Consider the following 27,645-nt stretch of genomic DNA (forward strand, 5'->3'; position numbering starts at 1 on the left):
ATAGGTGGTCATCCTTCAAGGCGAGAGTTAATTCACAGTATCCATCACATTTCAGTGTGTCATTTCATGAAGGGGAGGGGGGAGCTCTAGAAGCTGGAGGATGTGTTAAATGAGAGATGGGTGCTGACATCGACCGGCACAGGAAATCCCTCCACCGTCAAACACCATTACAGCCGTCATGCTGCCTTCCTGACGTATTCCTGAGTCTATCTGGAGACACAGGTTGTTCAGGCTGTGGTACAGCATCTGGGTGGAGTTCAAGAGCTTTTTTTTTTTTAACCTCTTTTAAGTGCTCTGAATGAAAGGTGAAATACAACCAAAAACAAAACCAGAACCCATTTACATTTTTACATTTACTCATATTTTGTCTTTACTGGGGTTTGTAGCATGTAAATCACCAAACTCCCCACCTCCAACACAAAGCATAACTGTATTTTACCGCTGCTGCAGTACAGAAATTATTGCTTCTAAAATTATTCACACTATCCTGATGGTTAGTAAATCCAAAACTGAATACCCATAACAACTTAAAGGTCACACACACCAGCAATCCACAAGATTATCTAGGTTTATTCCTTAAAGCTGGACACCCAGTGGGGTTAGCATGTGCTGCAGTGCATGTTACATTGTATATGTCTTTTTCCCCCCTTGTCGCCCCTTGTCATGTTGCCCTGACATGATCCATGCATCTCTATGGAATATATACCAGACAGCTGTCTCAACCACCATAGAGCATTCATAGCTCAAATCCACTCAGTCACGATTTCTTATTTCTCCCTAACCACCCTTGCTCCTCTTACTCCTTCTACTTTTTCCTTCCCTCTCCCTCACCCGTTATATTACACCCCCCTCTCGTTTTTCTAATTATTATCATCCCATCTCACACCTTGTTCTTTCTTTTCCCTTCTTGCTTCCCTGTTCTCTTCAATTTTTTCATAGGTTGTTCCTGAGAAAAGTTTATGTCAGATTTATGAACAAGTTCTTAAACCGCAGAATTGTTCGCAACTGTGTTCTTATATTGATGAACCCCATATGTTCGCAAGTTGAAAGCGTGTGCCAGTCTTTCCTAATTAGCATAGGTTAATGCCTTGCCAATGCCCATAACTGTTATGGTTTAGCTCCGTGCATCCAGCGCATCACGGCCGTACATGGCTCTCTGGAGTGTGGCACCAGCTGAGCAGACCTCCACGTGTGTTGGACAATCAAACGCTTCCGCAGACAACCTCAGCGCTGGCTGAAGTAGCCAAGAATAATGCATTTCCTAATTCTAAAATACAAATGATCACACTGTGAAAGTTAAATTAATTTTAAAACCTTAAAAAGAATTGCTTTCTGTAATTTTAGTTTAGTGTATATTTGTTTTAAAAGACCATAATGCTTTGTAAAATGGGAAAATATTTTTGAAAAATACTAATAACTGTTATTATAACTTAAATTTTATATAACTGAAGAAAACTACCTAATTGTTGATTTCACATACATGTCAGCACCCCGATGTGCATCATTGTGCTCCAGAGTGTGCGTAGATTCTGTTCTTATCTAAGAACAAAGAGAAGAAAATGCCCGAATCTTTGTGAAAACTTTGCCCCTCCTCTCTCTCTTTATCCCTATCTATTTCTCTCTCTACCTATTTTCTCCTCTATCTGTTTCTCTGGCAGATCTCTTGCAGTTGCCAGAGTTTTTAGTTTTATTTCTGTCTGGCTGAGGACGTGACTTGCCTGGGGATGGAGAGCAGGCATTCAAGGTGATGCAAAAACATACTGCACTCCCATAAACACACATATACACACACTAATAGTCATACACACTAAAATGCTCAAAAGCACATACACACCTCTTCACTATGAAACACTTGAGTGTCTGTTGCTGCTAAACACAAACTTAAATAAAGCACAAGTCATGTTTGGCCGCTAATTGCAGCCCTCAGGCTAGTATTTTGGCCAGATGCTGCTGAATTACAGTATGAGAAGGGGAAGGTTTCAATTTAAAAATAATTTGGTTGTTAATTTGGCTTGCCAGGCCCTGTCTTTAACACACTGCCTGTGAATGACCAAGCTGTAGTGTTATGACATGTGCAGAAGGTAATGCAGTTTGTTCCTTTTCCTTGTTTTGCTGTTGCTGGCCCAACTGTCTCACATGAACATCAAATGAGCAGACTTGATAGTGGCAATGGAGAGGGGGTTTCCATGGCAACCCTAGTGCTATCATGTACTCTTTTACTCTTTCATCTCTATGCATTGTCTACATCAATAGGTAGAGCAGTTGTGGTTTGCTACGTTTTGTGATTTTGGTGAAGATGTAGGGGGGGAGATAAGACACAGAGAAGAGAGAAAAATGGTGGGAGAAGGTGAGAAAGGAAAAGGAATCAATTTTCTGTAATGTATCTGTTCTCCATCTGCAGTTGGCCTAATAACATAGTCCTCACATGTGTGTGTGTGTGTGTAAGTAGAGTGCAGAGTAGACTGTTATATTTATCCACAGCCTCATGCCTGAGTGTGTTAACTGTAGAGCACTATAAAACAGGATCTCTAGCCATGTCAACATCTTGTGAGGGTTCACGTCGCCATTCTTGTAGCCATATTTATGAGACCGTTATCACAGATTATGTTTTCTCAGTTGTTGGTGTTGGTTGTTACATAAGTAACACTAACCCTGAGCTCTTTAGTCACTACTGTTATCTTCACCTAAAGTTTAATTCTGGTGTACTAATGTAGGACTGCAGTCACTGGTTATATTCTCCTTTAGACTGTCCATCCATCCATTATCTATACTGCTTATTCCTGAATAGGGTTGTGGGGGGCTGCAGCCTGTAGCCGTTTTCAGATGCGGTATGCTCTGCACTTGCCGCGGGGGATAGGTGCAACACAGGGGAGCTTTCTAGGAGGTGGTTAGCAGATATTAACTAGTTTTTTGAGCATAGGACTTGGATGTTTGATGTATCTATCTACATGTCAGCATAAAGCTCTGGCTTTAGTTGCACTGATGATGAGGAGGAGACGAGCTGCAAAAAGAAGAAGAGGGTGTGGGTGTGACAAAATCTGCTTCTTCATTTTCTTTGCAATTGGACACATCCAGGTGTTGACCATTTTTTTACTTCAGCACAGTGCCCGCCATGTTCTATTTGAGAAGGGTTCATCTCAGCTGACACTGGGCGAAAGGCAGGGTCCACCCTGGACAGGTCACCAGTCTATCACATGGCTGACATGTAGATAAACAACCACACACACACTCTCTCACTCCTACAGGCTATTTAGAGTTGCCAGTCAACCTAAGCCAGAGTACCCGGAGAGAACCCACACAGGCACAGGGAGAACATGGAAAGACTGCACAGAAAGGCCCCAAGTCGGCCTGGGCTCAAATCCAGAACTTTCTTGGTGTGAGATGCCAGCACCAACCACCACTGTGCCGCCCTTTTAGACTGTCTGGGTACTAAAAGTTAATCGACACCTTCAGCCAGTCAGAATTATTATTAACTATTTTTGGTTACAAATAACATGGGCAGTTTGAACACTGAATTACATTTAATGTTAATCATCTAACACTTATGATTGGTTGTGTGAGGATCCATAGCTATTTATTTATTTATTTGTGTTTAATTACCTTGAACGAAGTTTAGTTGACATGAGGCATCCATGTTTGTTTGTATTATTTGGCTCCTGGTTTCACAGTTGTACTTACAACCTGTGTGTTGACATGAATGCTACTCATATCGTATTGAATCTCATAATTAAGATATTGCAACTCTTGCAGAATATGAACACAGTATAGAAATGATTCGGTGATGAACAATGAGAGGTGGCGCTTATTGTGAAAACATCCCAGCGGGAACACTTACAATGGACATTTTGAGTATTCTAAGCTTTATTTTTATATTCAGTGTTAACTAAGGTATGTGGTTACACAGGTGTGTTCAAGTGCCATCGCACATCATGATTCAGATTTGACCGCATGTGACTGGGACAACACAGTGGTAAATACAACCTTGAAAATGGAATTGACTCTTTTACCTCCAGTCCATTTTGTTGTTAGTTCCAACTAAAAGCACCTGGATCCTTGACATTCAGCTTTTACCTGTGCCAAACATGGAGGCTTGGTTACAGTGTAAAACAGAGAGCGCTTGCCTGTGCACACTGCCAGATCTATCCTATCTGACAACTGTGTCTAAATATTAGGCAATATTAACTTTGAAAGCCATTTGTTGAATAGCAGCAAATTGTCATGAAAGCTTTTTTCAAGCTCTACACAACTCGAAAACTGACTTATCTTGTCTATATATATTTTTTTTTATCTCCAAAAGGAAGTAATATCTCCACCTGACAGAAGTGCTAATATAAACTAACACCTCCACCTCAGGCCCTGGGACACTATTACATTAGCTGGAGGAACACTGGAAAAAACAACCAGAGCATTACCCTTACTGATCCGCTGAGAGGCCAAATAGCTGACAGGCACATTCTTGAGTGAGCCACAGAAAAACTAACTCTACTATGGGTCTGTGTTCCTGCCCAAAGTTCAAGGGTTGTACTGGGAGAGATGGAGCTTTTCCGATGGACTATTTTAAAGAAGTACTTGGACGTTTCAGACACTTTGATGTTAGTTTGTAAGAGTGTTTTTACTCCTGATGTTGATTGGTCCTCTCTGCACTAAAATCCCGCAGCAGGACTTTGGCCTATCAGCACAAGAAAGGGGAAGCACTCCATGTCACTGTAGAAGCAGCTTGCTGAAAAGGGTCCTATTGTGCTAAATGGTAGGAAATAAGCTTTCATAGACCAGACTTTTGGTAGTGCTGGAGCAGGACCCCTGTTGTGAAAGGTAAAAATGGAGGCAGGAAAGGACAGAGGGTCTGTGCTGCATATTTGCCTTGTGCCTTCCTTTTTTGGTGCACTCAGTCTCTTTCCCCAGCTCTCTCTCGTCTCTCTTAAGCCATCCAATCACACCAGGATATCTTTGTGGCCCAAAGCTGGTGGGTAGCTGTCCAAGAGATGGGCCCATTGCCACCTTCTGCCTCCCTTTGTCAGCATCCAACAGGCCATCCAACACGCCATACCACCATGTGGGTATGATAATGAGTGATGCCCTGGGGCTGCCCATGGACATGCAGCAGGGGCCAACCAGTACGAAAAGAGAAAATCAAGCTCTGACTCTTGGACCCTGTCAGTCTGATGGGGTAACTGAGGGGTGAATGGCCTTTGCAGCCTAACAGTGCACTCTGTTTTGTTTCTGCTCAGCTCTAAGTCTGTTGGGAGGGCTGTGGACAGCGAGCCTCCATCACGTTCTCCCTTCGGCTTTGGATGAGGACACCGGTTTTAAATCAGCTGCACCAGACATTTGTCAAATTGTATTTGCAAAATGGTGTTTGTTTTTAGTGTAACCAGTGTGGGGGAGCAGATTTTCACAGTGGTTTGACACAGCACAAATTAGCAGTGGGAAGAGAATTTGAAAGTCAATGAAGTGGACTCTGTGATTTATCCCCATCATTAACATGCATCTCTTTTCTGAGCCTGGTTATATTCACATCTGACATTAAGATGCATCTCTAGCCTACAAACAGAATTCAGATTTCTCAATCTCTAGCTGCTTTTCACATGTCAGTGCATGTCACCTCCTGTAATATTACTGACACTAGAAAAAACAGCAAACGTCAAGTGTACCCAAGGAAACCATGAAGTAACACGTATGTGACTCCTGTATCTAGACTGATTTATTTGCATACATTCCTTGATTAGAATTATTCAGTAAAAGTTTGTTTCCCCCCCCAAAAAAGGAAATGTAACACTGCAGGGTCATGTCTTGATTAATTTAATAAAGCCTTCAGCAGAACATTGGCTCTTTATGCTTCTTCCATGTAGATTAAAAACTGAATGTGTCCCAGTGAGCTACCCCGGAGCTGCTTTGGCTGTGTCTACAGATGAATTACCTGCAGTATAGCAATTACAATTATCCATCCATTTCAGTTCTGACACTGTCTGTAAACTCCCATCTGCTGCTCCTCCAAGCGACATAAAAAAATCAGCATTATTTGCAAACACTATATGACTCAAGGAAGAACTGCTTCTGAAGCCCCCGTGAAAGCCTGCCAATTTACTTGTTTTGTTTACGTGGCTCACAACTCACCTTCTGGGTTTTAATGAACCCGAGAGAGTCACGACCATTATTATACAGCGTGATATTTTTAATGATGTGCTGTTTTAGCCATTGCCCGACTGTAGCTGTGCCCTGTAAAAATCTTCATTAGCACTCCTCCATGTATAAAGACACTCTTGCATTAAAAGGGGGTTGGTGCAGTTACATGTGCATGACTTTCAGATGTGGAATGAGACTGGAGAGTCCACGACGTTAGGCTTCCCCATTGCTTCATTTATTTAGGCAGCCTTTCTTATGGTGAGAATGTCACCCTGTGGTCAGCACTGCTCTATAAAAGCATTTTCTCATCTCTTTTCCTTTCTCTGTCTTCCATGTCTCTGTCTTTCTATGGTGCTTACTGTACCTGAAGAGACTTAATGTGAGTAGCAATAGAAAGCTCCCTCTCCTACAGTACTGGACATCACCAGCATTTCAGTTAACCCAAAGTCAGGAGTGCAAAGATCAACAGCTGTGTGTTATTGCAGTTAGAACACAAGAACAAACACCTGCTACAGAAAAGTGACTCAGGATGACAGACAGGAGGCTGGTTTTTACTTTCTACCCTTTTCTGTTTTTTGTTTATAGTACCACTGATGTTATCTACCACCATCTCTCTTCAGCCCTTTCACAGCTCTTTACAACTCCCCTATGAGTTGTAGAAAGTGATACGCCATCATGTCCACCTGATTTGATGGAATAGCTCTATGCTGTAAGTGTGCTGGAAATGAAGCAGTAAATAAATGGAGCTAGTCCAGCGCTTGTGTAGAGGCTGGATGAGAACTTGTACACGATGTAGGCAAACTGAATCAATCACTGAACATCACTTTTTGACATGGTCTGTTTGTGGGTCTGTGTGTGGGTGGAGGTGTTTGCAGTGTTCATCCACTTCTGCATGGATGCAGCCAACTATGCTTGAGCAAAGCAGGTGGAAAGAAGAGTCCTCATTATGTTTACATACATATTTGAGTGTGTGTCCTTTCTTCAACCATCACCTATCATTTCCCAGCCTGTCACCCCACTACATCTTAGCTTTAATTGCAGCCAATAGTAAAGCTATTTGAACTGAATTAATGCTAATCAAGCACTTTAGCTTAACTTTGTTTCTAACCCACTTTGTGTGTGTGTGTGTGTGTGTGTTAGGTGATTAGTGGAAGCCAGTTGCTGTTTTGTGTATATGTGCCTGACGGTGGTAGAACACAACTAAGCACATTTACTATAATATCTTATTTTTGAAGAACATGTAATATTGAGAAAAGAAAATGGTCCCAGTGACTTGTTACCACATTAAAATGCTTCTTAAATTATTAATGATGTATGCTCCATTAATAATAATCCATTATGAAAATCTAAACACAAAAATGACACATTATCACATCATAAAGTTCCTATTAGCACAAAGTTGCCCAATTTTCACATCCAGCAAATACAGAGCAGCATTGTATTCATCAGGATGTGTGTTCATGTTCACCCAGGGAGGCTGATATTCACTTTGTTTTAGCTCTCTTGTCTTAACCAACTCCTGAGGGAACTATGTAGATAAGTGCTCCATTATGTTCACCAGGTACAGTAGTTTCCAGCTTTGTCTTTTTATTGTTTGGTACCATGTAGGAAGCATTTATCAGAGCTCTTTATAAAAAATAAAAAAACAGCTACCTACTACTAGAGGAAATTAAAATGATGGTAGGTACAACACACCGTGTTGAATGTTAGGATGGGGGTGCCATCTTGGGGAGATATGTGATGTATTTATCTTAATACATTTATATTTAGTTAGTAAAAATTTGCTTGAATCATTTAGCTTTACTTCCTGTAGTAATTCAGAATGGATAACCTGTTTGAGTCCAAGTCAAATATGAGTCATGAAAAAATAAACAGAAATCTGAGTCCTCATCTCCAACTTCTGAGTCCTAAGGCAGTCAATGCTGAAGTCCAAATCCAAGTCCAAGTCATCAGTGCTCAAGTCCATAAGTCCTGAAAATCAGGACATGAGTCCAAGTCCTGGACTCGAGTACTACAACACTGGACGGTGACAAGAACAGCACTACAGTATGCGGTTGCAGAGCCCACCCTGACTAATGCGTTAGGAGAGACTTAAGTGTATATTCATATTGAGCTGGCAAACATGCAGCTCCCTACTGTGTTTTAACGCAAGGGGCTGCATTGGTTAGGGTGATGAGGGGTTGCAGGGGGAGTGTGTAGGCATGTATGACGTTGGGAGCCTGTGAACTTCCATCCCGTGAGCTTCTGTTGTATTTTGGTGAGCCATGCTGCTAACATAGCCTACTCTACTTTAGCACCAATTTTACCACCAGTGAGTCAGCATTGATAGATAAAAACACAGTTTAACATCCAGTACTCTAACTAATGAAAACACATGGGCTGTTGTTATGATGTGTGAACTGTGACCTAAATGTGACAATGAATAGCAGTGAATGCTCATGCTAACAAAGTAAACAAACATTTTCTTCCAGTGGGTGTTGGCATTCCAGTCACTCCTCATATGTGATTGGGCAATGCAGTGGCTTTGCCAGATGATGTCACCGTCCAGTGTGGCAAAAGTTGAACCAGATCCAACTTTTTCACTGCATCCGGTTGCTTCGTTTTCCCTCCTGCGGTGCTGGTGACAGTTGCGGTGAACGCAATCCCCCATAGAAATGAACACATTAGAAGCTCAGTCTGAGGCACCCAGTGCTGACATTCAGCTTCTTCTGCGGACACTGAGTGAAAACTCTGACAGAGACATTATTTGGCTCAACAGTGAAAGTACACTGAGGTTAATGGAATTATTTTAAAAGCTGAATGAATTTTCCTCCATTCTCGTCCTCCTTTGTTGAGCAGTACTTGTCTTTTTTTTTGTTTTTGTCTGGAGTCTTTCATTTGTACAATGCCAATTTCATAAGTCACTTTCACTGGTTGCCAGACCAAAACCAAGGGAGTGAGAGGATGGAAGAAATGTGGAACTTCAGATTACATTACAAAAAATCCTGTCATAATAGTTGCAGTGGCAACAAAGGTTCAACATGTTTGACATTTTGTGCAGAGAGAATTTGCCTTGGAGATGAAGTGCCTTGTCAACAGGACTGCCTGCAAGATGGTCTCCAGTTTGTTGAGTGTGCACTCAGTAGGCCAAGAAATATGAGGAACAAGCAAAATGTCACTGAGTGTCTGGTTTGCACACTCTCCCCTCTTGTGTCACCCTGAGAAGCCCCTTTAATGGGATACATGGTTACAACTGGGATCTTGTGCATTTTTCCAACAGCAGTTACAGTAACATCCTCCCAACCTGGCACTTCCTCCCACACACAATCTGGAGCAGGCTTGGCACTGTCTTGAAGGGAAACGCCACAGGGATGAAAACCCTTCCTTTAGAGTGTTAACAACTATGTTGCTGTGTCTGAATCTGGTGATCTCAGAGTGCACCCAGACTTCCTCTTTCTGCAAATTATGGGTGTGAGATGTGGATTTAGAGACACAAATGTCAGTTTGAACGTTTTGGTTGTACCTCTCCAGCACAAAAATCACACTCTTTGTTACAGAGTTTTTCCTTCTACTGAAAAAAGGAAGTCAATGAGAAAGATTTCCTCATATGTGTTTTGAACAATACTTTTATACTCAGACTGTTAGTCATACTACAAAAGGATTCTCTTTTTGTCTACATCGACTAGTCAGCTTTTGGAGCTTGATTCAATAAGAATGGAGTTAGTCTATGTTTCCAGGAGTTTTCAAAAAGACTCCTGGAAATGCTGACCTCAGAAGACATGGGAAGTTCTTTACATTGAACCTAGAAGATAGCAAAAGTATTTAAAATTGCTTTTGTGCTACTTTATGAAAAACTTTTTTTAGTCACCAGCTTCAAAGTATCAGTTAACTTGTCATCTAGACTGCCTGTCTGTTATAGCCTCAGTGTGTAGTAGCAGATTGTGCCCCTGCTCAAGCACTATGATCTCCCTTCTGACTCTGTTGATGGACAACCAAACATGGATCATACATGTACAGTATTTTAACAAGCTGTATTGTTGCATGTTTTCCATATGTGAGCTAAACATATTAGGATTTTACTTAAACTGGTGTAAAATAAAACCCCAGAATGTATAAGGTCATCTGAAGTTGCCTTCAGGGATCATACAAATAATGATGGATTGCTCAGGCCAGTGAAATCTGACAAGCAGTCCTCCCTTTCTGTGGTGTGAGGTATCCTGCCTTAAAAATGTTTGACTCCCTCCAGAGATGTCCACAGCTCACAATGACCTTCACAGATGAAATATCCATTCTCTAACCTTTAATTGAATTGTGCTGTCTTGTTGTTCCTCGGTAAAGCACGTACAGTAGTGATGAAAGTGTAAGAGAAAGCTCTAGATGAATACATTTGATTTGATGTGATTCTATGCCTCTGACTCTCCCTGCGCCTACACTATCTAATAGCTAATGATGTAATTACAATTCCATCAGAGGGAGGCCTAATGATTGACTGTAGAGGAATGTGTTTTGTCCCAGTGAGATAAACCACCTTCTCAAATTTTCTTCTTGTGTGGTCCTCATTTATAATACTGAAGAATCTTAAATTATCATATGCTTTAGTATTATTAATAGCAAATACACTAGGCATCATTCAAGCATTTCTTAATGAAGTTGTTGCAGACTATTGTGAAACCAGCTGGACATCTCCTCCTTGCTACACTGTATCTTGTATAACTGTGAACATTTCCAGCGAAACTAACAAAAAAGACCATTCAAATTGTATGGTATTTCACAAGGTTGCCTGCTGTTAGCAGTGCTATGGTAAACTCAGGCTTCTTTGTTGTTTTTTTGTGCCAAAGAGCTTTGCCTATGGTCTGAGATAAACCTCAGCACATTTCTACTGGCACTGCCTAATTGGCCAGGCTGTCTGGCAATGTAGTTTAACCAGCATGTGTCTCCTTCTCTGTATTTTCCTGCAGGCTTTGAGCTTCTGTATCAGCCAGAGGTGGTGAGGCTCTACCTATCTCTGCTGACGGAGAGCCAGAACTACAACACCCTCGAGGCTGCTGCTGGGGCTCTGCAAAACCTCAGCGCTGGACAGTGGACTGTGAGTCCTGGGTTAGGGAGGGCACAACACAAAGACACTATGTTCTGTCTGACTGATAGATTTCTTTTATTTATATACTGAGCTTATTCATTTTCTGTCCTCATCACTGACCTTTGTATAGCAGGTATCTTGGGATTGTGATGGGAGCAAAAATACCTCGAGTCAAAGGGCTTCAAAGGACATAAGCTCTGCCTCCAGAGGTGCTCAGTCACTTTAATAAGGTGTAGATGTACGGTGTCTGTGCAAAGCATATACTAGGAGCAGTGTAGGCAGAAACAAATCTCAAGGCAGAGACAACAGAACAAGGCAGCAGGTGCAATAGACAGTACAATCTTTATCAAATATTGATCTCTAAGATGGTTGGGGACTGAAAACATGAAAAATGCACTGTGAAAGTCATAGAGTATAAACAGCAAAATATCTCTATGCACTTTGAAAGTGTATAAGTGGATAAAGAAATGTAATGCTATTTAGAAGTATCTTATTGACAGGTGTACAGTAGATCCAATTTGTTTATTTATAATACCTTTCTTAGTCAGGACCTTCCATGTAAGCAGGATTATGTGATTAAGGATTAGAAAACTAATGTATACTACTCTCTCAGCTCTGGTAGATGTTTGCTCAGATGATGGATAATATAGGAACTTCTCCAGCCTGATTCAGACATTTATTCCAATTAGAACAACTGTGGAGCTGCAGAGAAGCTGCCTGACTTGCAGGCAGAAGCAAATTATCAACAGGAAAGGCTAGTTACCAGACGCCAGTTTACACGCAGCACCTCAGGCAAGAGCGGCCACTTGTTTTCAGCAGACTGGCTGTATTCAGCTCACGGCACCATTATCGTGGCAGCGCTTCTCTTAACACCCATGTGTCTGATTATAAACACATCCTTCAGTCCTCTTAATTTATCTGCAGCACCAAACCTTTGTACCAGAACTCTTTGACTTTTTTTTTTTTGGTTTTGTTTAATTTCATGAGTTAAAATCCAACATTGAGTGTCACATTTAATGTTATGAATAATTCAGGTGAATTGTGATTTTCAGTTAAGGTGAGCATTTTGAGGACAAGTCCTTTTTTCCTTTGGTGTATTTTCCCTGTTGAAGCTGATCAGAATGCCAGGCCATACTCAGGAACCTATGGAGCCACCAACACATCACACTGTCACACCTGGTAGCTGGACAAAGCAAAGCTCCCTGGGAAGATACCAGAGCTCCTTCTTCAAATCCTCCTCACTCTTTGCTTCTGCTTTGTATCACTGGATCGAGCTGTTTTGCAAGGCTCTCTACTGCCACCTAGTAGTTCAGTTGTGCCTGTCCTCTGCTTAATTGCATCTCTTGGGGTATCAGTGCTTAGAAGAAAAAACTTTATGTCAAATTTAATGTCTCATGTTACAACAGTATAAGAAATCAAATTGATGGATGTTTAAAATAAGACAAATGAGGTCACATGACCATTTAGAGCCCCACTTTATAATGTTGTGAAGACCACAAAGCAGGGCTGAGTGTCTTGTAGATCCTTAGCGAATGGGTGTGAGTGTGTGTACATGTATAGGTTATGTGCATGTTAGCATGAAGGCATTTATCAAAAATGACCTTTCCTCCCCTAACTGGTGTTATCTAGACTCCTCCAATGGTGCTTTCCCAGTAGTCCAACAAAAAAAAGAAAGTAGCGCAGTGAAACCGGGCAGCTCCCAGGCTGGAATCTGTAAGTCTGGAGGTTAAAGGTTGAAATGATAAAAAGCAGTCACACCATGCCCTCTGTCTGCCTTCCAGTGGTCCAACTACATCCGAGCCACAGTGCGTAAGGAGAAAGGTCTGCCCATCCTGGTGGAGCTGCTTCGCTCAGACTCTGACAAGGTGGTCCGAGCTGTGGCCATCGCCCTGCGCAACCTGTCCATTGACCGCCGCAACAAAGACCTGATCGGTACAAATGCCATCAGCAATAACACACACACTGATCAGAGATTTCATCCAGTGCATGTGGTTGTTTCAAGTTGACGCAAATATAATGGATGCCATTATTGTTACTTATTGTTAGCTTCTTAAAAGACTGGTTCGCATTTTTTTCAGGTCTTATCTTAAAACAATCCTCACATTCCCACATCTATACTGAAACAGTTACTGCCGGCTGTAATTACATCCCCTGTCCACACCGGCCTTAAGGACATCCCTTCATACTGTGATAGCTATTTTTGGATTGAATTTGATGAATGGTGAAGTTAAACGTTATCCTACCACTATCAGCTGGTTAACCTTTAAAAAATAATTCACCTAATAGGAAGTTACGCCATGCGGGACTTAGTGAGCAACCTGCCCAGCGGTCAGCAGCGGCCAGCCAAAAATCTTGAGGAAGACACTGTGGTCGCCATCCTCAACACCATCCATGAGATTGTCACCGACAGCTCGGAAAACGCCCGCTCCCTCATCCAGGCCCAGGCCATCGAGAAGCTGGTCGCCATCAACAGGACCAGGTCAGACTTACCCAAACCGTACATCCCATGCTGTACCTTGAACGTTGCTTTATTTCTAGGTTGAGTGCATGTGAACCAGAAGACTATCTCCTTTGGTTTAAATTATGTTTATAAATTGAGGGGTTTATGTATTTATTGAGATACTCTTTACAGGTGACACCTCATGTACAGTTCCACACTTAACACTGGTTGCCTTTTTATCACAAAATAAGCCACTGAAAGTTTACCCAAACACCAGTTATTCTATAAATTGTGGGCAGTTGTGCTTTTCTTGTGTGTTTTCTGTGTCATATACTGTCGGTTAAACAGTTTGTATCGTAGGCAGAGGAAAAAATAGAAACTATATCTATGTAAACCATGGCGGACATGTGGGTATACCTTGGAGACATTCATGTAATGATTAGTCTGACCTTGAATACAGTTTGAATAATGAGCATTTTTATTAGCATTAATTATGGATCATGTAATGTGTCTCTAATGGCTACCACAGTACTGTACTCTAATAAGCATGGGCCGACACACACCACTACCCACCACACATTAATGAACAGGCTTATTTGTAAACAAATAAGTGAGTATTCATTGCTCTAAGTTCTACTCAACAACCAGCAATGGCACAAGAGGTGTTTTACTGTATATTACCACGATGTTAACCATTCCAAAATGAAGTGTCTTCAGCACACCGCACTTTTAATTTAGCACCAAGTGCACTTTTCACAGGCATGTCCTTATGTGAAGTATTGATCGCACAAAGTGTCACTCTAACTAGCATGAATATACATAGTTCATTCACAGACCAAATAGCTGTGTTTCCTCTCACCCCTCTGAGATTCATTTTCTTTGAAGTGAGGCCCCCACCCACATGCAATTAATGCTGGTGGCTCAGAGGTAGCTAATGAAAAGAAATGTGCACTCGTCTGGCTGCGAATTAAAAACTAGACCCTGGAGCCACTTAGGGGACTTGACATCTTTGAATAAAGAGATTGATTGCAGCAGCAGGGAGCTGAACACCCAGTTGTCACGGTTTCAGGGTGAGATGGGGTTTCTGAATTAATTCTTCTAGATATTTCTTAATGTATTTCTTCCATCTTATGGCCCCCTCAGCCAATCAGCTCGAGAAACCAAGGCGGCGTCACATGTGCTGCAGACAGTGTGGAGCTATAAGGAGCTGAGGAATGCTTTGACCAAGGACGGCTGGAACAAGAGCCACTTCCAGGTACAGAACTGTAGTCTTGTGGAAGTTATTCTTCACATATAATCTGGATCTGCAGTACCAGTTTGTCATTAATGTCCTAACAGAGTATTTACATGATAAATAGTATTAATAGCATCCTTAGGCATACATTGCATAAAATAATAAAATGAATTCTCTCCGTTCTACATGCAGCTGTTTGTGCCGTATGATGCTGTGTTGATGTGTTGCTCTGTCCCTTCTCTCAGCCCACGGTGACCACCACCCCTAAAGCAACCAAGAATGGCAAGCCAGGCTACGACGACACCACTCTACCCCTGATGGAGAAGAACCAAGGTCAGATAGAGTGGAGTGTGTTTGTTGCTGTTTTTACCTGTTTAGAGGACCAAGTGGATGGGATTAGGTAGGGAATACCCAGGGGACCTCAGCAAAATGGAGAGCAATTAAATGTTAGAATTTATTTCACAATAGAACAAATGTGTGAGAATTAATCTACCACATAGTGGTTCAGTGAATAATCTAAACAATGAGGCTGGCAATATTGTAGATTTTTGTTATTTTAAGCAAAGCCCAGGACAGTGCCAAAACCAAATGTCTAAACTCTTTCTATAGCTTCCACTGTTGGAACCTAATGAGCGGCACACGCCGTGTTTCCCTTGACTGTAACCCAGCATATGCTCATGGGCTTTTCCACTGTTTTTCCCTGTGTCGGCCTCTGGTTAGATGAGGGGGGCTGTGCTTCTCACACTCACACACACACACAGTGCTCCTTACTGCAACAAGCAGCCAATAACAGAGACTGTATGACCAGTTTATCAAACAGCCTTTGAACAAGCAGAACACAAACTTGCAGAACTGTGACGTTTTCATCTCTTCGCCTGCAGTCCACTCACTGAAGTTCCCGTTTCACCTATAAACCAACATTTGAAGCCCTTGCTCGTTTTACTTCTAAACCAGTGTATGTGTACACACCATGCTTGTAATCTAATATAATTGAGATATGAAGACACTGACACGTAACCAGTCACCCCACCCACCTGCACCACCACCCCCCTGCCGGCACATGTTGCTGGAGCTTGATATTAGTACTTTGTTTTGGTAGGTTCCTATGGTGGAAAAGCAGAGGTGATTAAGATCTGTCAGGCTCTATTTGGGTCAGAATTGTCCTGACATGGAGTATCCCACCCACATAGTCCTCAAAGCAGGTTTAAACCAATTACTAACAATTACTGGAAATCAACATTTGACTCAGTGTGTGTTGCTCAGGACATGTATGTATTTACTTTTCATGGCTACACTGAAGCACCATGCTTGCCACATTCCTCTCATCTCCTGTGTGATGAAGCTGTGGTGTGTTATGTTGCAATAATGCCATTCACAGGGGTCAAAAGTAAAGCACGTGAAACAGGAGAAGGAGCTTTGAACAGCATACTGCTGCTGCTAGACCAAAACCTTCAACTCTCAAAACATTCTGAATGTAAAACAAAATGTAGCTGAACTATTTTGTTTTTTTCATCTTGAATTTTAAATAGATGTACATAATAAGGTCTGATATAATGAAAATGAATACCCACCTTAGGGAAGTGTTACAATCAAAACACTGAGGTTTTCTGTAACAGCAGCAGTGTATGTGTGTGTGGGGGGGTCAACAACAACAGACATCTCTTTGACAGAGGAGCCAATACCATAGCAGCAGTTGAGCATCCTGATTTTTTGGTCTTGCACCCTTTTTTGTTATTGTTGTTGTTGTTGTTGTATTTTTGCATCCATACATGCACATGAATTGCGGCGCTCATGCCTGATCCCTCTTAGTTTGCATTATTTAGTCACTGGCTGAGAACCATTACCTTGAAAAGCAGCAGCATTTTGGCTCAATGGCTCAGTTTGTGTGTCACCACTTTTGTACAAACAGCATATGAATGCGTTTCAGGCACCAGGAAATGTGGCAGTGGTGATATGATACCTATGGATGAGCTGGGTCCAGGTAAGAGCCAGCCTGCATGATGGTCCTTAGCCAAACAGGAGCTAGCTCTCCTCTAATCTCTCTCCAGTGTCCAATAGTGTCATCTTTGATTCAGCATCTCTTCTATGTTCTTTAATCGTTGCCAAGATTTTTTTTTTTAATCTGAAAAATCAAACTACTGAACACTCTGATCTCAGTGTGATGGCTGTGGACTGAGCTTCAGACATGACAGTCTTTGATGCTGTGTGCAAGACCCCTTTCTTGACAAGATGTTTGTACAAAGCTGGGCTCTCATTAGCAACTCAACACCGAAAGATGTGGGCAGCTCTCCACTTACTGCATAATTAATACACTCTTATTACACGGCAGATTTTCCTCCATAGTAAATAGTTCTTCTACAAAATATAGAACTGCAACTTTGACAGGCTTCCTTTTCTTATATTCATGAAATCAGAATTTTGTAACTCCTGGGGTGACAGAATAAGAGTTTTTGCCATGAAGAAGTAACTTGTTAGCTGTACTAGGTTTTCTTTTCCCCAAAGTCACCCTCCTAGGGTATCGTGCCAGTCTACCTCCAAGCCCCTGGGCCTGCATTTATCAGGCATCTAAAAACCCCTCAGAGGAATTTGTGCTGAAAGTGAAACTAGGCCTCAAAACACTCCAATCTCCAAGTGAGACCGGAGAATTATTTATGCAGCTTTCTACACACGCTTTCAGCAAAAAGGACTCCTAGGAGGCTCGCTGTGTTACGACACTCAAAATGACATATTGTGTTTTTCTGACAGCTCCAGTTTGAATTATTTAAGAATTAAGAATATATAAGAGATAAATGTTGACATGCACAAAATAGCAACACTGTTATGTGTAGGCTTCAGGTATATATATTGTTTGTGCAACATGTTGATACCAAATTGAATAAAGAGCCTAAATCCCATAATTATATATTGTACATAAAGTAAGTAAATACTGGATGTTTATGCAATTTAAAATAGACATTAGCTGTATTAGCTCTGTATTGCAGAGAGATGATTTGCTACACTTAACCTCCTGTTAACTTATGTGACCCTATATTCTGGGTAAAAACTGAATTAATAGACTAGAAATAAACTGTTGTAACATGAACAAACTTTATATACCTCTGGTATCTGTTATACTTTCTTTGTAATTCACACAATGTCAGTCAACAATATATTACTTATTTGCTGGTATCTCCTAATAATCTCAAAGTCACCAAAGAATATTTCTCCTCCCACAAAATGTATGTGCATGTCTCTTCCTAAAAGCCATCACTGCAGCTCGACTAAAATTAGGACCTAATACAGATTGTGTCACTGTGAGAGGTTTTGGCCAATTAGGACTGATTCCTTCTCTAAGACACTTGATAAACACTGGCCCTGAGTCGGAATATGTGAGTGTGCTTTTTTAAAGATGGTTATTATCACAGGGTCAGATACCACTAGCAAGTACTTCAGACTGACTTTGGTGGTAAATAACATGAGTGTGTATCTGACTTTGGTGGTAAATAACATGAGTGCCAGAATGTGTAGACAAGCACAACCTCCTGATGTGAAGGCATAATGGACATTTCTGTTTCCAGCAGCTTTCCTGGCGCTCTCATGAATGTTCCAATGCAGGAAGTCTTTCTGTCACTGAACATGTTTTAACACTATGAATGATTTGTAAGTTTTTTTTTTTAATCATGTATGGAGAGGAGTTCTCTGACTCTTGTTCTCTAACCTCATTAGATGGTTACTCCACCATTGACCAGAGGGACAAGGACTGCAAATACAAGACAGGTGACGGCTCAGTGGACCTGACAGAACGGGAGCCGTTAAAGGTACAGGCAGACCTCATTTGATCTACTGTGGGACTGGGGCAAAGAAAAAGATAAAATCACGGTGCCCTGTTGAAATATTAATCACGACCTCTCCCCCATCTCTCTCTCTTTGTGTTTCTGTGGTGCTCCTCATTAGAGGCTCTTAGTGTCATTGATTAAAGTGGCCAGAAATTGTCATTCTCTGCTAATGTTGTCCATCGCAGCCTGATGCTGTGAACAACCTCTGTGAGCCACCAGTTAATTGAGCATAAGCTTCACAGCATCTGTAAAGTAATTAATCTGAAATGGATTAAGAGGGCTGCCAGGAAGCGCTCCTCATGGAGATGACCCTTGCCATGGCGATGAACATACCGCTGCATTATCAAGTGGTCATCTGCTGATTATAAAGCTGTTTCACACAGCAGTTAAAGTTTGTACAGTGTTGAGATGTTTGGCAATCCAGCCTCAAAAGAGGAGTCACAGAATAGTTCAAAGTGTTTATTTTGTCAAATGCACAGTTAGGTAACATATTTCCCTGTACAATGAAATTCTTACTGGCCTCACTTGATGTCTTACATGTGTCAGATGACACTCAAGTCCTTTTTATAGGTTATTTTTCATCTGCATTAAGGTGAAAGTACGGTAGCTTTGCTGGATGAATAGCACTGTAATAAAATGAGTGCTGGTGGAGTCCATTAAAATCTGTTTAGCATAGGTCTCTCTAGGTGTATGGTTATTACTGCATATCTGCTTCTTGAAAATCTTTCAGATGCAATGTCAGGGTAGAAGTAAAATTTGGAGCAAAGTAAATAGTCCAGTTCAAAATCTGTGGTATTTGACTTTTTATCAGGATGACAACAACTTTACATTTGCTGTTGGTAGGCACTGATTCATGGCTTTTTAAACCAGGGTATAATTATGATTGTTTAAGTTTACTAACAATTACAAGTTAACAGTAAATGCTAAAGCGGAGTGTAACAGCAGTACAAGCACAACAATAACACTGTGACATTACAAAGAAACATCTACCTAATCTGTGCTCATGTTAGCCAACATTAGCTGCCATATGGTCCTGGTCATATGGCAGGTGGTTTCAACATTTAAAAGGTTTCACTTGAATGTCCATAATTGCATTTCAGATATCTAAAACAGGATTTTGACTAGTCGAAATTACAATGTGACTAGTAAAAAATGATCAATGATAAATATCCACAATTGTATCCTGACCAGTAAAAATGCCAATTTTAGATATCTGTGATTACATTTTGACTAGCCACAGTTCCTATTTGGATACCTGAAATTACGTTACTGACGTCACTGCACCCTTTTAGCATTAATAAGATCAACAGAATTCCTGTTTCAGATATCTACAATGTATTTATGACTAGTCAAATTATAATTTAAGATATCTGCAATTAAATTTTGACTAGTAAGATTCCTCATTGACTTGAATGGGAAAACTACTTGAAGATATCTACAGTTCAGTTCTGCCTATCCAAAATGTGAATTCCAGATGTTTGTAATTACATTCTGACTAGTCAAAATTCTAAGTAAAGATATCTTTAATGTAATTTTGACCATCATAATTCCAATTACAGATATATTTAACTCAAAACTTTAAAAAGATATTCAGATTATCTTTTTGGATGTCTGAAACTGGAGTTATAAATAGTCAAAATCCCATTAAAGATACCTTTAATTTGAATTTCAGTTCTGATTTTAAATTCAGTTAATTTGCCATTATATTATGTCAGTGTAGCTGTTTGAGAAAAAAAAATCAATTGCTTGTAACTGTTCTTCTGAAAAAACTTCCTCCCTGACCACAGCGCACAAATACATAATGCATGTACTATTATTTTTCATCTCTTTATTTTTTTACTTGTAGTTGTAATAATATGCATATCATAGGTTAAAAGGCTAATCATCACAGATGTTTGCTCTGCAGCATCAGTGTGTTCATTTGTAAAGCCTACAATGAAACCTGCTTGATGACAACTTTTATTGTATATTTTTCATTGTCAGATTTTAGTGCCACACTTTGTCTTATAGCCATTGTAGCGGTACTCCTTAGCCTTTAGTGCCGCTTTACGGTGCAGGTCTTATGCAGTAAGTTTTGGCTAGTTTAAAGGTAAAATAAAAAAGCTAATATAGGAGAAAAGTATAGCAGCTCAAAACCAGCTATAAGCAGCTTCTGTGCTCTGAACACTGGCTTTATGTGTCAGTCATCCATTTTGGTTGACAGATACTCTTCATCATATTTAGGTTACTGACTAAATAAGCCAAAGCTTAAGTCATACTCTCTGTGCTATCACATGTTAAAAGGGCAGATACCAGCTCAGAATCAACAGACAGGAGTAATCGCAGCACAGTTGGGTTTGCCTTCAGAGTGTAAAGGCCTTCTAGTGCTACTCCAAAGCTGTCTTCTAAGCTTGCCATCTGTACATCCCAGAGGTGTTCTGCCCACTTTGGATGCTGCTGAAGCTGCTCCCTCCCTCTGTCTGATTTGCATGTTTTGGTATTCTGTTTTGTAATCACTCTGACTTCTTTCCAAGCTTTCCTTTAAGGCAGGGAACTAACGCTGGCTTCTCTGATGCGTGTGTGAATGTAATTGTGAAATGTACTGACCTCTTTTTGTTTCCTGTGTTTTTTTAACCCGTCCTCCTGTGACCACAGAATGACACAAATAGGAAACACTATATCAGGAGTAACAGGCCTGCGGTCAGTCTGGTGGACGCTTGTGATGTTAAGCCTCAGCCTGTTGACTCCTGGGTCTAAATGCATGCATGGTAGGTCTGAAAAATGAAAGCACAAATGACAATAACAACCTTCACCTTTTTGTGTTGGTTTCACAGGAACCTTTTCATTCTGCCTGTTCATTGTTTCTGCCTGTTTCCCCTTCACCCTTGTACTGCGTTATGTAAATTTGCTGTCCACCCAGAGCAGTCAGCTGTTTATTCAAGGAAGATAACACCATTTAACATCAGTCTAATTGAAAAAGATTATTAAGATTTAAACATGCTAGATTTTATGAAAGATTTTATAAATCCATATACTGTTTTTGAACTTTTTACATTTACACAGGCTCTTCGGTTGTACACACATGTCAAGACTGAGAGAAACCTGGTAATCCAGAAAAGTTAAATACAATATTAATAGCAGAGGAGAAAACTCCTGAACAGTCAAAGCTGATGATGATGTTGATGTCCAAGTGTAACTGAATCCCAGGGTATTTTTTTTTTTTGAGTATGCCTCATTTGTTATACAGTATTTGAACTGATCAATCAACTCATCACAGTCATAGCCTTAGCCAACAGGCACAACAGGTCTAAGAAGCTGGAGTTTTCTTAAAAAATCCATATTTGGGATTTAGAGATTGATAAAAAATCTTTCAGAAAATGTTGTCATATCAGCCAGCAGTTGACAACTAACAAACACTAACTTTGGTACCTGGAAATGAGAAGCTTGCTAATGTCTACCTATGTCTAAAATGAAGGACACATTGATAGAAACATTGCTAATTTGGAGTAATAAATCTGCCACCACTATCAGTGTTAACTGCTTATGTGGTGTGCCAGTACAGAAAGCATGACAGGCAGAGAAACTGTAACTACTGTGAGAGGAGCTTAGTGAATGGTCAACTAATATTCTAATACTGCTGTAATGTTTCTCATAATTATTGTACCACTACTGCAGCCATATTTAACCACAGCCGTACGTTGTAAAAATCCCATGTGCTGGAAAGTAAGTTTACAGTTCAGCACCGCCGGTCTAATTGAAATGTTCACCTACAGTAGCTTCACTTACTGCTTCTCCTGACAGTCTTTGCTGAAACTGCTGGTTAATGATGAGGGAGAATCAGTCTTCTGCACTCCAGATGGGTCCTCCAGGGACTCTCTTATCCCTTAATGAAAAGCATGAGGGAGAAAGGAAAAAAAGAGAGACACAAACAGATCTGTATATTTTGAGGTCTGGCGTAGATCCTTCGAAAATGTTATATTTACTTTATTGGCATAATCAATTACTAACTGACTGCTTATGTAATTTAGATGGCCATATTTTCACAAAGGGAAGAGGAAGGAAGAAGTTCAGCTTCTCTTTGAGAATCAGGGACTTCCTGAAATGTCTTTTTAGTAGAGAATCAAATGTATTTCAGCACAAAGCTTCTATAAGTTTTAGTTAATAGACCAACACCTACCACCTCTAAAATCAATTGAAGCATTTTAAAAAATTTTTCCCACTAGAAATATTGTTTTGTCATAACAGAAGATCTAAATCAGTAATATATTGGGGACTGACTGAATTCCCACCATTTAATGTCCCATTAAATGACTTGCAAAGCTGCAGGCTGATCTGGGTGAGCTTCAGTTCTGTCAGCAGCATTTCCCTCTCTTCTGCCTGCTCCTCACTCTCTTGTCCTTTCCTGGGCCTTGCTGTAAGATCTCACTGTCCTCCTCATTGTCATCTTCTTATCTCAGTCATCTTTGTCAGTGTCCATTCATTCATTTCAATGCATTATCACAGGATGAGTGGTGAGAGATAAAGTGGTATCATTTATGGTATTCACTGTTAATAAAAATCAGCTACAGAATAAACCATCAGCTAAGTATATTCCCTTCATTTAGCACACGCAGGATCTCATCCAGCATGTTGAGCATGTTTTTCTGTTTCTTGCAGCCATTTGCCATCTGGATTGAAGCATTTGGTGATAGTGACTTCATATGTCTTAAGTACTGTGATAATGCCAGGTGTCTAGTCTAGCTGTCTTACCTCCATTGAGCACATAGGCAGTGCCTGCTCTGACAAAAATACATTTTAGCATTCAATTTTAAAGGATGAGCCTGGATATATTTTTATATTGTCAAATCCCATGAAAAGAAGAAGACTAACAGTGACAATATCAGGTATTGTCTGTGTAGCTAAAGACTCATAAAGTTTATTCCTCTCCACTTACAAGCATGTTGAATGTGTGTTAGTCTGCAGATGTATTATTTTTATTCCTGTTTCAGTACCAAATTGCAACATTATGAAAGGGAGTCACAGTAGTGAAACAGATCAATACAAATGCAAATATCAAGCATACCCTGCATCCAGCACTTAGTGCTGCAGCACCCTCAGTAACTGTACTTCCCGTGGCTAGGCTGTGTTGAAAACTGTATTCATTCATTTTTGCTCACAGTGCAACAAGCTGTAAAAACAACACATAACACCTTATGAAGCTGGACAGACCTCCACAACAAGGTGAATGGCTCATTCTACATAGTACGGCTTTAGAAAGTTGCTAATGTGTTTAGAAAGCTATTGCTTCTTTTCACCTCCAGCAGACAGACAGCAACAGTAACATTACATTTGCTGGGTTTCAGTTTTCACCGACTCCTCTGGGAAATACTTGACTTTTTAGCTTCTAAATGCTCCACTATGTTCACCAACTGGTCTGCCTGCTGTGGTGTGGATGAACCAAAACTGTAAAGTTATGGACTGAAAAACCAAAACAGGAGGCTGAAAAGCACTAAAGAGCTCCTAAGGCCTGAGACACCCCAAGCCAATGGACCGTCAGAGCATTGGTGAGCATCCGAATGGGCTCGTCTTCCCGTTGTGTCCCACACTGTTGGCACTATTTGAACCGTCAACGGCTTATTCGGCATGTTTGAATCAGCATTGGCCAGATGGGCCTCGCCAGTGAGAGAGAGAGACCACTCTGATTGGCTGTTGAGCTTTGCAAATCAGTACATGAGAAGAGAGTGGCTTGGGAAAGCCACTTCAGCTGGACACTATAGTATCCATATCACACATTTAGTATGGTTTCTCCTTGTAGGGAGGTTTTGAAGAGAAGTATTGAAAGATAGATGCAGTTTTTGTTTGGGTTATTTTCATGGGATTTGTACACAATAACAGAAAATAGAGAAAAGTGTCACATTTACCCTTTAAGTCACTAAACAGTGTCTAAGTCAGGGTGGATGTCTTAGGCTAAAACTCTTCATTTATTGTTATTTCAAACTGAACAGGTGGTTTTTCTAAACTGTTTTTCTCTTGTCCATGTTCTTCAGGCGTAAAATAACACCACTGCGCCACCCCAGCTAGAGGAGGATCTCATATCACCACTGCCATTTCACAGGGAACTCATCTTTGGAGTTGGACTTTGTACAGAAAAGAGGATTTAAAAAAAAAATTATTACAACAATGACTATCCAGCAGCAGCCAGCATTCTCATGCTTTTCAGATTTTTTTTAAGAATAAAATTGACTACTCCTGCTACTTTCTCGTACCTACATTCCCACTGGACATCATGTGAATTTTACAGTGTTGACGCTTGTTGAGCTCTACCAGTGACAAGAAACGGACAGAGGTCGGTGCTGGGGAAGGAATGGGTGGGCAGACAAAGTAAGGTGAAGAAAGTGAATTCAAAAGGAACGCATGTTGGAAGGAAGCCTGCAGCAAAAGAAATGTAAAATGGGTGTTTTTTAAATTTCACATCTGGAAAAAGTTCCTGTCTCAGATTTTGTGGGTTTGGGAGAAATGTATTTTCCCTTTGTTGTCAAAAATTTGATATTTTGATGTAAACAGGTTTGGACCAGTGTATTTGAAGATCACTGAATGTTTTTTGTGGTTTGATGAGATGGACACGAGAAGGGAGAAGTAAAGGGAGAGAAACCGATCCTGAGAAGAGCTGTAGCATAGTGGATAAATATGTGCTCCCAGCAGCCTCAACTCATAGACTTGCAATCCATTTGGTTCACTGTGGTTTCTTCAACAAAACATGCACTCAGATGCTTTAAAATCAGAAGTGGTCAACAGGTGATTGTTCCTTTTATAAAGTGAGGAATCTGCGAGTTGTGGTCTGGAGAAAAGAAAGTAACATAGGGTGTACATCTGATGGAGTTCCAGTTTGTGTTCACACTGCACTGACTCCCAAATGTCAGCTAAAATGGAAACAAACACAAGCAACAGAGACTGTTCCATTGTGGTCAACATGTATGAGCCAAGTGGCATGTTGACCTTCACAGAGCTGTGGTTACATGTGTTATCACTCAGGTTGTGTAGCAGTGCACTTCCTTGAGTTTCTTGGTTGGTTGATCTCTATCAGTGATGTGTATTAAAGAGGATATAAGGCATTTTGTTTATAAAAGATTTGTGTTTTTGAAAAGAGATGCAGAGGATTGTTGTTGAAAGGATAGATCTAAAAGCATTTTTTAATTATTTTTGTTGGGTTTTATATAAATGTATATTAGGGTCAAAAGGAAAACAGTAAAAAAAAAGCAAAAAATTACCAACTTTTTAGTTGTATATTAATATCACGTTTGGAAAGCACATCTCATTTGATATAAAAGCTCACCGTATTTGTAAGCAAGAAATAACCACATAAATTAAATGTGTCAAATGTGTTGAGTTACACCGATGATCACCTATTTATATTTTGTCAAAAAAGATGATCTGCAGTGTTCTTTCTAAAGGCGATGAATACATGCTGCCTGGCAACCCCTGCATCTTTGAAACAGACACACTGGAAGGGTCAGGGGGTCAGAGGTCAGACAGAGGTAATGGGATAGGCAAGAGATGGCAGTGTTTATAAAAATACCTTTGTTTTTCTTCCTCATGCATTTAGGGTTCAACCCTGAACCCTCCTTCACTGGTGCATCTTAAAGAGAAATATTCAGTCATGAGCATGAAGAAAAACTGTACAAATGTTTATATTTTGCTCTTTCCAAGTGCCAGGTTTTTGTGCAGTCATTTGGATAGTAACCGATTCATTCATGTGCAGGAAGAACGTACAGGAGTAAGAATCGATTTTGAGACTAAATCAAAGAGCGCATCACACTGTACAAAACATTCATGATGTTTGGTCATATAGTATATATTTTTACAACATTATAGGGTGCACAGTTGAGATGTAGAAAAACAGAGCTACAGAAGCAAATTGCCATTATTGTCTTGCTTGGTGAGACTGTACTCACAGTCCGGTGGCAATGTGTACAGTCTCCTTTCCAGCCTCAGTCTATCTCCTGATTCGGCTTGAATAAGAGACAGACAGTTCAGTACAAGTTGGTTTTACTCATGCGTCATCAAGGCGAACGGCATGTGCCTGCATTGAAGTCCAAGTTTTCTTTGTGACATATGTGACTTTATACAGCTTGCATATTTTACACAGTGTTTACAAAGATGTGCGTTGTGGTAAAAATCAATAAACTACAAAAAAAAACTTACTGTATATATTTTAAATCCAGAGGTTAAAAAAAAACTTATAGTACCCAGCAATCCCTTTTGTGTGTCCTCAGAAGTATGTGCTTTCACTGGACAACGTTGAGTCCTTCCAACAAAGACCCATATGACTGTCTATTCATCACTGCTCTGTGCAGTGCCACAACCAAAGGATCTGAAGGTCAAGTCAGTGCATTCATAGAAGTGATTTTTGGTGTTGTGGGCGTGCAACACGTTGTACATTTACAGAATAAAGAGCCAAGAAACTGTGCTATAAAATAAATCCAGGACATGGACACACAAGGAATCAAACCAACCTACCTGTGTTCTGTAGATACATATAAGTCGTTCAAGTCTGTCAAAATAAAGTAACTACTCAGTAGCAGATGTGTTTGTACCTATCATGTGCCTTAATCTTTTCCATGGTAGATAAAAATAAGTGTTTTATAGAAGTTTATTCCTCCCATTCAACTGTCACCTCTCTGTCTGTCTATTCTCCTCTACCCTCTTCTCCTCCTGTTTCACCCTCTCTCCCTCTTTCCTCCACTTAAGTCACTTGTTCGTTCATCCTGCACCCCCTCCACCCCACCTTCCCCCAAATCTGAGTAGTTTAGACTGTTGGTGGGTTTCTGCCTTGTATTACATTGTATAATAAACTTTTAAAAAGATAGTCATTCAAAAAACGGTTTTGATTTCCTAGAAGAGTAAAGTTGTTGATGCTTTCATAGTGAGCAGAGGTGATGCCACAGTGACAGAATGTATTATGTTAATTTTACTAATACCCAGAGGCAAATATTACGCTTGTTAAACATAACAGAAAAAT

At 40.5% G+C, this 27,645-nt stretch overlaps 1 protein-coding gene across 1 annotated transcript in view; it reads left to right on the forward strand.

Moving 5' to 3' along the window:
- The window catches only part of arvcfb (ARVCF delta catenin family member b), a 206,485-nt gene extending 180,603 nt beyond the window's left edge, over positions 1-25,882 (forward strand). Inside the window, 9 exon segments of the mRNA XM_020590476.1 lie at positions 11,061-11,188; positions 12,961-13,111; positions 13,466-13,658; positions 14,763-14,874; positions 15,099-15,186; positions 16,781-16,834; positions 18,559-18,650; positions 21,303-21,415; positions 24,674-25,882. Of these exon segments, the coding sequence (XP_020446132.1) occupies positions 11,061-11,188; positions 12,961-13,111; positions 13,466-13,658; positions 14,763-14,874; positions 15,099-15,186; positions 16,781-16,834; positions 18,559-18,650; positions 21,303-21,404 (920 nt within the window). The 3' untranslated portion in view covers positions 21,405-21,415; positions 24,674-25,882.
- Positions 25,883-27,645: the final 1,763 nt, after the last annotated feature.

The sequence above is a fragment of the Monopterus albus genome, unplaced genomic scaffold (genome assembly GCF_001952655.1).
Source record: "Monopterus albus unplaced genomic scaffold, M_albus_1.0 scaffold12.1, whole genome shotgun sequence".
NCBI lineage: Eukaryota > Metazoa > Chordata > Actinopteri > Synbranchiformes > Synbranchidae > Monopterus > Monopterus albus.